The following is a 12621-nucleotide window of genomic DNA, read 5'->3' on the forward strand; positions in this document are numbered from 1 at the left end:
GAAGGGAAGCAGTTTTAAATACATTTATATGAACATGGAAAAAATACATCATTATTAAGAATATTTGAAAAAAAACCCAACACCCTACAATCATCATCAATTTCTGAAAGTTCAAATTATATTTTTTCCAGTGAGTGTTCCATGATGGTCATCAGTACATAGACCTTTCTGCTTTCAAAATAAACTGATGATGTTTGCACATAGAATCACTAGCACCAGTACTGGTATCTGCTGAATGTGATCATTACTAATATGATGATGCTCCATCCATACTTCCGTTGAGTTTCTTTCCTCAATGGATAATTGTTTCTGATATCCCAGTTGAGAGAATTTAAGAATCTTAAGCAATGGGAAATTATTATTTTCTAATGGTGAAGAGCTACCTAGACCATATTTTTTTTTATCTGTGAGCACCAAACAGCACAATACTCAATAGGCTTTTGAAGTCTTCCGAAATGATGGGAGACTTTAGTTTCTTTGTTTATCCCCAGAACAATGAGAAAGCAGAATCACTTTTCCATGTGGACGAGAGAATATTGGAGAAAGCCAAGAAAAGTGGGTACCATCCAGTGAGGGGCTACCAAAATTTTTACTACCACACTGTGGCCGTGGCTTATACAGGATGCCCTGCATTTTCTTTTATCTTTCAGTACAAATTGGGTACTCTGGGGTGGAGCTCCATTTTCGCTACCCCACTGCGTTCCCCCCATCTGGGCAGCAGCCCACCCCTGGTACCCTCCCAGACCATCAGAACATTCCTTCACAGGTTTGAGTTCAAGGACCAATTGCATTGAAAGACTTAGTAGTCCATTAAAGGTAACTTATTATCATCTGAAGGCAACAATAGAGAGGCTGCACTCATAATAGAGAACAAGCTACAAGATCAGATAAGATCGGTGTTATAATTGATCAGCTAAAGATCTTTCAGGAGATTCTGAATAGACACAACCCACCAGTGGAAGAAAACAAAGTCTGGTATCAGTTATCTACATGATTTTTTTCCTTAGACTATCCACGATTGACCTCTCCAGGTTCCTTAGAGGTCAGTAAGGGGCGTGCATAAGTGCACCAGTGTGCCTTCCGTCCCCCTGTCCAATTGTCTCTCCTTATCTCATTTATCTTTTCTTCCTTTCATATATGTTCACCTATACTTTTATATCTTTTCTTCTATTCTTTTCTTTATTCATATTATTACATATCTATTCTCTTCAATGTGTATTATGTATTGGACAAAATAAATAAATAAATAAATAAATAAATAAGTAAATAAAATCTTTTGAGATGGTCATTCCAAAGGGAGATGTTCATAAGCAATAGAGAAGGAAGAATAAGGAAAATTAAATATTGAGAGCATCTTGGCATGAGCCATCTGAAGTCTAGACTTATCACTGATGGTACATTTAAGCGTTTAAGATAATCTCAGAAACAGTACATTATAAATGTTGGAATTAGTCCTGCAATTATATACCAGTGTCTCCTGTGTTATAGTCAATTGAAGACAAAAAATAAAAATAAAAATGATTTTGTTCTTTCAAGTTTGCCATCCAGCTGGACTATATTTGCATCTAAAAAGCAAGCAAAAGATATGCATTTGAAACTGCCATAATACTCTAGTTCTTGATCCAGCAATGCACTTTTTTTTCTCTTTCAAATGTCAACATTTGTGAAAGCAAAAAAGCTTTTTCTTATCAATAATTTATTATATGAGTGTGTATAATATGCCACCTGGAATGTGGTCAAATGTATATTCAAACTTTGATCATGCATACTGTGGTAAAGCCTTAGTTCTCCCCTCCATACACAGAAAGCACAGTTCTCCCCTCCATACAAAGAAGTCCACTTCTATACCCATAGCAAAAATTTCCAAATTAGTGTTTGTTTATGGCAGAAGAGTTATGTATTTTTACATGTATATCTGATAGTACTTTTTAAAAATCTTTCTCTTATACCTTAAGAAATTTTGCTATATAGGAAACAGAATTCAAAAAATTGTGTAGTAATTAGAGAAGCAGTCTGTCTCTCTCCCTCTCTCCCCCCTCCCATACAAATCCATGAGGTTTTCCTATGATTTCAGTTTAGTTATTGAGGCCTTTCCATCACCAGGTATAGAACAGAACAGAACAGAATCAATAGTAGGTTCCTACTGGTATGGCTAATTGTGTGCAGCTCCGCGGCTCTGCCACATGAGCACCGTTCAAGCAAAGTTTTGCTTCCTGCACTAGTGCAGGTAGCAAAACTTCGCACGGGGACCCACATGCATGCATGTTTTGGTGAGGTGTTTTGCTTCCATGCATACAGAAACATGCACAAATGTGCATCCCTGTGCAAGATTTTGCTATCTGCACAAGTGCAGGAAGCAACATTTCACTTGAACGTACCCTTGCGCACCAGAGCTATGGAGCTGCGTGCAATTTGCCGAACCGGTAGGAAACCACTACAGAATAGAATAGAATAGTAGGCTGACTGTTAGATTTTAATCTAATGAGAGAAATCACTGCTGAACACAAATGCACAACCGGCAGCTTAAACTGCCGGCCGAAATTGCCCCCGAAGCAGGGGAACGCTGCGGGCGGCTCTGCGGAGCCCCGAACTTCCGGGTTCCGAAAAACCCGGAAGTTTGGCTTTTGGCAGTGTGCCAGGTGGGCGCGCTGCCTCCTGGAAGTCAGGGAGGTCCTGGATCGCCCTATTTAAGGGCGATCCGAGCAGGACCTCCTCCTTGCCTGCTTGCTGTTTAGGAGTGAACACCCGCCCACCCTCCGCTATTAACAGTGTGTCCTAAGGAGGTCGCCTCGGGGCCGAATAGGAATTTTTTGCGGCCTCTTCTTTAGAAGAAGAGATTAGACAGCCTTGTATCTGAAATGGTATATGGTCTTCTGCTTGGATTAGATGACCTTCAAGGTTCCTTCCAATTCTTGTCATTCTGTTATTCTGCTTGCTGAAATGGTTTTGAAATCACCTTTATGCAATTTTGAACATCTGGAGCATATTGTTTACAAAATCACCATCTGGCTTTGTTCTGCTTTTTAGCTGTCTGCTGAGCTGTTGATGAAAATTGTCCCAGAAGTTTAAATGCAGGATCCTGCAGAGCTTAGTGCTGTTTTGGCTGTGCCTAGGGAAAATAATCATGTTTGGGAAGACTACAGTTCCCTAGAGAATGACTGGATAACAATTAGATGGCAAGTTATCTCTGTGATACATGGCACAGTGAATGAACCCGCAAAGCTCATCACAACATATAAGGCCCTGCCAGGACTGTTTTAAGACTCTGGCAGGCACAAGACCAAATGATCCCTTCTTTTTTTCCTTCTCAATGAATTTGATGACAATATAATTTACGGTATATAAATTATACAATTTATTGTATGCCTTTGTTATCTCCAGTAAAATAAGAGCTGTGTGAGAAAGTTATAACTTCACTGGCAGATTTCACCGAGGTGAGTGAAAATGAGCCATATTTTGGGTGGGATTATGTTCATATAGCACAGAAGTCTTCAAATTTAGCAACTTTAAGACTTGTGGACTTCATCTTCCAGAATTCTCCAGCCAACATAGCTGGCTGGAGAATTCTGGGAGTTGAAATCCACAAGTCTTAAAGTTGCCAAGTTTGGGGAGCACTGAATAGGGACCCCCAAATAATAATAATAATAATAATAATAATAATAATAATGATGGTGGTGGTGGTGGTGGTGGTGGTGGTGGTGGTGGTAATAATAATAATAATAATAATAATAATAATAATAATAATAATAATTTATTAGATTTGTATGCCGCCCCTTTCCGAGGACTCTTTCAGCTATGAACCCACCTGCTAGATAAGAATTATTCTTTGATCTTTTTTATTATCAGAGAGTTCTATTGTAGAATCCCAGAATTGAAAAGAACTATTAAGGCTGAAGGGTTTGAATTGAAACTAAAGCATTTCAGAGAAATTGTCATGTAGCCTCTGCTTGACCAAATGCAATGAGGGGAACCTCATCCCCTCTCTGGGTACTTGATTTTACTGTTGAACTGTTCTTAATGATAGGAAGCATCCTTCAACATTAAATCAGAATCTACCTTCCTGTATCCTGACACGACCAATATGGATTTTGCAGTCTGGAAACCAAGATGATAGGCCTTGATTTTCTGGTGTGTGATATTTGTTCAGGTATTTGAAGACTGCTACCATCTTCTCTTTCTGTCAATATAAAAATATTTTATCTGGCTTTACAGGATATAATCCTTCCTGTGTTCATTTTTAGGAAATACCAGCAAATTATGTACTTGTTAACTACCTTCAGCCTCCACAAAAAATGTGGTCCTTTGCATGATCAATTAAATTCTGACATAACTTTTTCTGGGATTTTATAGTACTTTTGCCTTGCCATTTTTGTCCTTGAAAGCTAGGGACCTATTAGTATCTGCAGAGAGTAAAAGATTAAGATGGCTTTGTAAGGGACAGAGTTTGTATTACAATGTCATTACACAGATATTGTCATTTTGACAAAATATCTGGTGACTGAGGTCTACATGATTCCTATGCTTCTTATTAGCTTGACTAGTTGACTTACAGGTAGTTAACTTTGATATGCAGATCTAAATATCTTAAAATATGTGACAGGTGTCCCATTATTCAAGTGCATCCTTTGTTTCATTTATTAAAATAAAATTTCTCTCTTTACTCAAATGTACATACTTCAAAATAACTAAATCACTGAAGAGTCTGATTCAAAAAATAAACTGGAACCATTTACTTAAAGATTTAATCCTGGGGAACTGGAATGGTCTTGTTCTACTCCAGTCTTTCTTTCTTTCTTTCTTTCTTTCTTTCTTTCTTTCTTTCTTTCTTTGTCAAACATAAGATACAACAGGTATAAGTATAAACATGAATATGAATACAGTAAATACAGAATGCAAATAAATGGGAACAGTAGGACAGAGATGATAAGCATGCTGGTGTGCTTATGCACACCCTTTACAGACCTCTTAGGAATGGGGTGAGGTTCATGGTGGACAGTTTAAGGTTGAAGCTATGGAGGTTTGATGAAGTAACAATGGCGTCAGATAGAACATTCCAGGCATTGACCACTCTATTGCTGTTGTCGTATTCTCTGCAATTGAGATTGGAGCAGTTTACCTTGAATTTATATCTATTATATGCTCATGCTATTGTGTGCTAATGTGATTGAAACTGAAGTAGTCATTGTCAGGTAGCAGATAATTTTGTGTATTACATTTAGGTCAGACCTTTAGTTTGTCCAAGCCCAAAGTTTCAAGCCTGGTGGCATAAGGTATTCTGTTGTGAGCAGAAGAGTGGAGTATTCTTCTCATGAAATATCTCTGGACTCGCTCAATTATATTAATGTTTGATATATAGTGCAGATCCAGGCAAATGAGCTGCATTTCAGCATTGGTCTGGCAAAGGTTTTGTATGCCCTAGTTAGCAGTACAATATTACTTTGCAAGATTAGGTTGACAATTCTTAATTAGTGATGGGCGAACCGAACCCGCACAATTCGGGTCCGTACCGAATTTTGCAGTGTTCGGTATGCCGAACACAAACCTGAAACTTTTTCAAACTTCGGGCAAAGTTCGGGGTCGTGTTCGGCATTCGGAGCTTTGACGTCACTGGCAGGTTGCTAAGGACGCCAATTTGATCACTTCCTGGATTCCATGGAATCCAGGAAGTGATCACCTTGGTGTCCTTAGCAACCTGCCGGTGACGTCAAAGCTCCGCCCCAGAATCTCTTCGTGGGAGGGATTCCCTGTTTGGGTTCAAGTTCGAGTTTGATTCGGGTTCGGCCGAATTTTGCGTAAAGTTTGGCCAAACTTGCCGAACCCGAACACCGTTGGGTTCGCCCATCACTACTCTTAATGCATTTTTGGCAATGTTGTTACAGTGAGATCTGGCACTTAGATCGTTGGAGATGAGTACAGGAGAAAAGGACATCTCCCATTCAAGAACAAGGACTGAAGCTTGATTTTTTTCATTAAAAGTACAGATACCTCCAGACCCCTTTCTCCAGGTGACAAAGTGGAGATGCTAGAAAAAAATAGGGCAGGCTTGCCTTTCTGAGACTCACTATATAAATAGAACAGTCATGCTCACCGTAAAGGAGAGTGCCGTTTAAAGCAGTTGTCTTCACAGTCATGTAGATTGTCACTTTGTTCCGTTCTTGCCCTGATGCAAATCTGTCCTCCGACAAGGATGATAGTGAAGGTAGTTCTAAATAGGAGTTTCCATTGAATGATGGGAAGAATAACGTTGTATCTGGAGCAAACACAAGCACATGACTGTCAGTGAAAAATTAGACTGATGTGCTTTTTTCATCCTAAGAAAGTAAGACTCCACACCATCGGTACCTTGCAGATACTGGCCATTCCTGTTCCCTTTTTTTGGATATTTTGTTTGCTTAATTAAAAAAAGAAAGAATGATTTTGATGGTGTTCTTCTGGGCATCTTGGATATGATTAAGCCTCATTCCCTTAATTTTATATAAAAACACAAAGAATAGGAGAAAGCCCTTTTATCTGCAGAAAGATAAATAAAGAGTTGGAGTCTTCATAAGCAAAGAAGCTTAAGAGGAGACCCATGAGATCTTTGGAAGCAAGTAATGAGAACTGTAGACTATAAAGATCTACAGAGTCATTCCTCAGTACGACTAGCATAAAGTGACCAGATGTCCCACTTTCATCGGGACAGTCACACTTTTTCATCATTTTCCCCACATTCTGCACCCTTTGAAAAATGTCCCGCTTTTTTTCCTCCCAACCAGCCCCCTTGGTTAAGAGACTGGAGGGAGGGGATTCCAGGCTCTCCGCTGCTGCCTTCCCTTCCCTGCCCCTAACCCAGCTTGGGATGGGCCCAGTCGTGTCCTGGTGTTGCAGCCCTGTGGAAGAGGGAACAGAGGTGGGAGGATTTGCCGGGGAGGAGCTTAAGGGCTGGCCGGGCCTCTGTTGGCTGCTCTTCCTTCCCAGCCCCCCACTCCAAAGAGGAAGGCCAACTGCGTGGGTGAGTAACGGGGTAGTGGAACTGGGGGGGGGGGTCATCCTTCCATCCACCCCCCCACAGATGGCCTTCTGTGTCAATCTTGAGCCGGGCAGTGTGTGTGAAAGAGCAACAGAGGAACTTGGAGGGCAGATCAGGGGGCTGTCCAGGTTCACTGGGCAGAGACTCCATAGGAGAAGAGAAGCACCTGCTGAGCCTTCAGACCCAATTCACCCCTCCACCTCCTCTCCCACCTTCGCCTCCACCTGGGCACCATTGGGGCAGGGAAAAGAGAGAGAGAGAAAAGAGAGGAAGAGAGAGGAAGAAAGAAAGGGAGTGAGAGGGAGAAAGAGAAAGAGAATGGGAAGAAGAGAGAGAGAGAGAAAGAGAGAGTGAGGAAGGAACAGAGAGAGAAAGAGAGAGTAAAAAGAGAGGAAGGAAGGAAGAGAGAAAGAAAGAGAGATGGAGAGAAAGAAAGAGGAAGGAAGGAAGGGAGAAAGAGGGAGGGAGAGAGAAAGAGAAAGGGATGGTGGAAGAGAGAGTAAGAGAGAGAGAATTTGCTAAAAAAAATTGGCTACACTTTTTTTAGCCCCCCTCCCCCCACACATAGAATCAATGGCGTCCCTCTTTCCCAATCTTAAAATCTGGTCACTTTAGACTAGCATCATTTCTCAAATCTACCGCTTCCAGTAGCTGATGAGAATTTATTTTGGCATTTTACTTGCAACAATGCTGAGCCAATTATTTATTTTGTCCTTTTAATTATTTAATTGTGTTTTTTTTTCAAGCGGAGGTAGGACTCCAGTGTTCTAGGAGATTTTCTTTTCCAGGACACACACCTTCAACCTGAAAAAAGCATTAGTAGCTTGTTTGAAAAGATATTTCCTGACTTGTTGGCTCTGGTTCCTGAGCTTACCTTCTCTCAGCCACTGGCACTGTCCCAAAATGGCATCCCTACAAGTTCTGGTCTTTCCAATATCTTCAGCCCCCCTCCCCCAAACTATCTATTCCATGCAACTGTTCCTTCCGGTGATGACCTCAGCAGATCTCCCATGCAGAGTGGTAGGATTAATTTCTTTTACTTCTGGTTCTGTGAGTATGGCTTGGTGGGCGTGGCAGGGGAAGGATACTGCAAAATCCCCATTTCTTCCCAGTTAGATTGAACTTGGGAAGCAGAGAATAGATGGCAGCGGTGCCAGTCAGAGGGGGTATTTACTAGTTCTCTGAACTACCCAAAATTTCTGCTACCGGTTCTCCAAAACTGGTAGAATCCTGATCAGAACCTGTTGAATATCACCTCTGCTCCCATGGGACTATCATTTCCTCATCTTGTCCTGATTTTTCTCCACTGCTAAAGTTCTTGGCCTCCACAAACTCTGAATAAAATAGCCCATGTTTTTTTTTTCTTTGCACTAACCAAAAACCAAGATCTTTTGGTTTAAGCTATAGATGACTTCAGTTCACTGTTCCACACACAGAACATCTTGTCCATCATTAGACAGTCATGACGTTTCCTTGGCAGCATAATTACTTTAACATGTAGCTTAATTACGTAGATGTATTGATTGGAATTTATTCTGACAGCTTGGTTTCAACTTCTGTGCATCTTTGAGATGGCAGAATGTTATACCTGAAGATGGAATAGGTGTAAATTAAACATTTGAGCCAACAGCTTGCATGATTTCATCAATTAACACCAGAACCCTTGAAATCAGGCTTATTAAATTAATATTTCAACTCAGTTCTTTCTGTTTCTTTCTTATTTACTATTGATTTTTAATGCACAAAACAGATGGATTATTTAGACAGAAACCTCACAAGAATAAAGATACAAAAATCAGAGAAGATAAATAACTAGTAAAAAATCTAAGTAAAAATATTTTCTTTAAAAAAATGGTAACACTGCTACCATTAGGATGAACTAGAAGTACTGTAGAATGCAGCAATATAGTGAAGCACTTCAATGCTTAATATGGTTTTATCAAAAAATAGCAGTTTGGAATGAAAGTTGGAAAACTTCATTGCGAGATACACTTGCAATAGTCTGGGAATGGGAACAAGATGACATCATCTATTCCAGGGGTGGGTTCCACTTACATTCGCCATGAGTTCACATTGTGACGTTTCGCACATCACCTTATTTAATTTTGCTTCTGCACATGCTAAGTAACAGGATTCAGCCCGAAACACAGCTGAGCTGTCAGGGTCAGTATTAACCAGGGAGGGGGCAATAGGGTTCTTTTTCAGGCAGTGGAAGAGGAGAAGCCATCCAAACACCGACAAATTTCCCCCAAAAGATGGTGGCACCCATGAACTGGCACTGACAGAATTGTATCCTTGATACCATTGTTACATCACTAGTGGGTCGATCTGGTTCAGGTGATCTGGTCCAATCTGGGAGGAACCCACCTCTGATCTGTTCCTCCTCCCAGGAAGCAGCGAGTGACCTATACTGATGAGGAGCTAAGTAGAAAGTTGGCAAATGCAGATATGCCCTTAAGGGACAGGGGAGAGAACACATTGCGCATAGCACATTTATGGCTTTTGTTTTCTTTCTAGATTTTCTCTTTAGAAGCTTGTGTTAAATTTGGGGTAATCTTCCTATGAACTGTTCCAAAGGTGCTTTTCAAGAAGCGACTGGACTTTCTTCATTTCTTTTTTCTTGAAAAGAAGCGTTCTGCTTCTCATCCAAGAGTCTTCTTCAACTCTTGACTGAAGAATTGAAGCAGTTTCTAGGGTGGAAAGCAAAAAGTCTTCAAAGAAAGTCCAGTTGTTTCTTCAAAAGGCACCTTTGGGCTGACAATGATCTGGATGATTGAGAATCTCTATAGCACAGGTGTCAAACTTGATCACATCACGTGATTCTATTGTGATGTATCATGATGTTTTTTCGCTTTTGTGGAACTGGGTTGGGTGTGGCCTACATGTGATGCAAGCTACCATTTTGAAAGGTCTGCTCTATAGATTTCCTTTGAATTCATATAGTATAATTTTCAGTTGCCTCTACAAGTACCTTAGATCTTATTTTTTGGATTTGTGTAACAAAGGGACTCGGAGTCACTGTAGCTATTCAACTGTTTATTTAACCCTTTTAAAGGGCTCACTTGAATGTGGCTGGCTCTGACAGCCATTTGAAACTGCCGCTCACAGTTTAGCCAATTAGCGAGCGGCATGCAAATTTAGCCTGGGTACTCATGTACATAACATTATTAGTAGCTTTCTGATGTGAAACAAATCAGATGATGACTTGGCTGTAAAAATAATTTAAAAATGGTGCAGTGGATCTTGGTTTGTTCCAGCAAGGCATTTCCTATGCTTTTATGATTGGAGATCCAAAGGATTAGATACAAACAACCTCCAATCAAATCACCCTTTATTTTAAAAAGTTTTGTGAACAAATTCTAAGCCCAACTGGAATTAAGATCTTCTAAACTACAATGAATATAATTGTTGAAAACAGAATATTGGATAAGGACAAATATTATATGTAAACGAAACCAGGTTAATAAATGAGCATGCATGTCAGGATATTCTAGGATGAGGAAATGACCAGTCAGCATTTTAAAAGACAATATGATGATGTTAAGCTATTTAATACCTCCGATAATATTTCTACCCTTCAAAAGGACTTTGACCATGTAGCTGAATGGTCTAACAACTGGCAACTGCAAATCTCATCCAACAAATGCTCTGTCCTACACATTAGTAAAAAGAATCTGAATACTAAATACACACTTGGACAAACTGAACTCGCAGAAGACCCTCACTCAGTCAAAGACCTTGGAGTACTCATTTCCAATGACCTAAGTGCTAGAGCCCACTGCAACAGAATTGTCAAAAAAGCACTAACAGTCACAAACTTAATTCTACACAGCACCGATCTACTAACCAGAGCATACAAAACATTTGTCAGACCAATTCTTGAACACAGCTCACCTGTATGGAATCCTCACTGTATAACAGACATTAATACAATTGAAGGAGTCCAGAAATACTTCACAAGAACAGTCCTCAACTCCTCCTAATGCAACAAATTACCTTACTGCTCCAGACTTCAATTACTATGTTTAAAAAATTTACAGCTACGCCACCTCCGAACTGATTTAACTGTTTTTCATAAAATCATACATCACAATGTACTCCATGTTGGCGACTACTGCACCTTTAACAACAACAATACAAGAGCATGCAATAGATACAAACTAAATGTAAATAGCTTCAAACTAGACTGCAGAAAATACAATTTCAGCAATAGAGTAGTCAACGCCTGGAATTCACTACTGGACTCTGTTGTTTCTTCCACCAATCCCAAAATCTTCAACCTTACATTATCTACAATAGACCTCTCCCCTTTTCTAAGAGGTCTGTAAGGGGTGTGCATAAGTGCACCTTTGTGCCTATCGTTCCTGCCCTAATGTGTTTTTATCTTTTCTATCTCTACTTTATACTTATATTATGTTAAACATACTACAATACAATACAATATTTGTATGACTAACTAACTAACTAACTAACTAACTAACTAACTAAATAAATAAATAAATAAATAAATAAATAAATATAGATTCTAATTTCTTTATAATATGTAAAAAATGAAAAGCTTAACCACATCAGGCAAAAGCACACATTAAATCAATGACTATATGGTGCTGTGCACAGTTATAAATACCGTGATGCTCCCAATGCTGGTATCTCTCTTTGTGAGACAAATCCAAACGTCATTGCTGAATAAACATTTCTCTTTATCCACCAATCTATTCTCAGAGTGCAGAATTGTTATTTCACAATTGTGTATTATTGGCTTTGCTTCTACAGCATTTGCATTCAAAGTGGATGCCAGAAATGTACAATTACTTTTTCAACAGGATGCATGCTAGTGCAAGTAAAATATAATAATTGCCCAATTTTAGAAAATAACAACATTCAGGTTTTGAACTTAGTGGGATCTGAATCAGGGCAAGGACCCTGAATTGCCTCCTCCTCCTCTGCACCAGCATTTCTCTTCATAGGTCATAGGTTTGATTTAAGGACTCAAGTCAGAATACAGATAAATCTGGCCAAAAAGCTATTTTTATTGACAAAATAGGCTATTTGGTGTCTTGATTTTTTACAGTTGCTGGTGAGATATTATTTAGAGTCACTTTTACTCCTACAAGGTAGTTCACACAGGAAGCACAATCATGAAGACTAACTCCATCTTTATTGAAGAGGTCTATTATCAGAATCTTGCAAGACTAAAAGTATTTCTTCCCTCCCTTCCTTTTACTCTCTATGTAAAATTATACAAGGTCCCCACTGATATGCTTCTCATGCCTTCTCTCCTGTCACTTCTTTTTTAGAGACAGGGTGGCGCAGTAGGTAGAGTGCTGTACTGCAGGCCACTGAAGCTGAATGTAGATCTGTAGGTCAGCGGTTCAAATCTCATCACCGGCTCAAGGTTGACTCAGCCTTCCATCCTTCCGAGGTGGTTAAAACGAGGACCCGGATTGTGGGGGCAATATGCTGGCTCTGTTAAAAAGTGCTATTGCTAACATGTTGTAAGCCTCCCTGAGTCTAAGGAGAAGCAGCATAAAAATCGAATAAATAAATAAATATGCTGGTTGTCTGGTCTGCAGTTGTGCCTCCTGTCTTCCAAGGTGACTCCCACAAGCCAT

General features: G+C 39.8%; 1 protein-coding gene across 1 annotated transcript in view; it reads right to left on the bottom strand.

Annotated features, from left to right (window-relative positions):
• EYS (eyes shut homolog) overlaps nucleotides 1–12621 on the bottom strand; it is a 1050766-nt gene that overhangs the window by 146283 nt on the left and 891862 nt on the right. The window contains exon 38 of the mRNA XM_070763632.1: nucleotides 6089–6250. Coding sequence (XP_070619733.1) covers nucleotides 6089–6250 — 162 coding nt within the window. The remainder of the gene's footprint in view (nucleotides 1–6088; nucleotides 6251–12621) is intronic.

The sequence above is a fragment of the Erythrolamprus reginae genome, chromosome 1 (genome assembly GCF_031021105.1).
Source record: "Erythrolamprus reginae isolate rEryReg1 chromosome 1, rEryReg1.hap1, whole genome shotgun sequence".
NCBI lineage: Eukaryota > Metazoa > Chordata > Lepidosauria > Squamata > Dipsadidae > Erythrolamprus > Erythrolamprus reginae.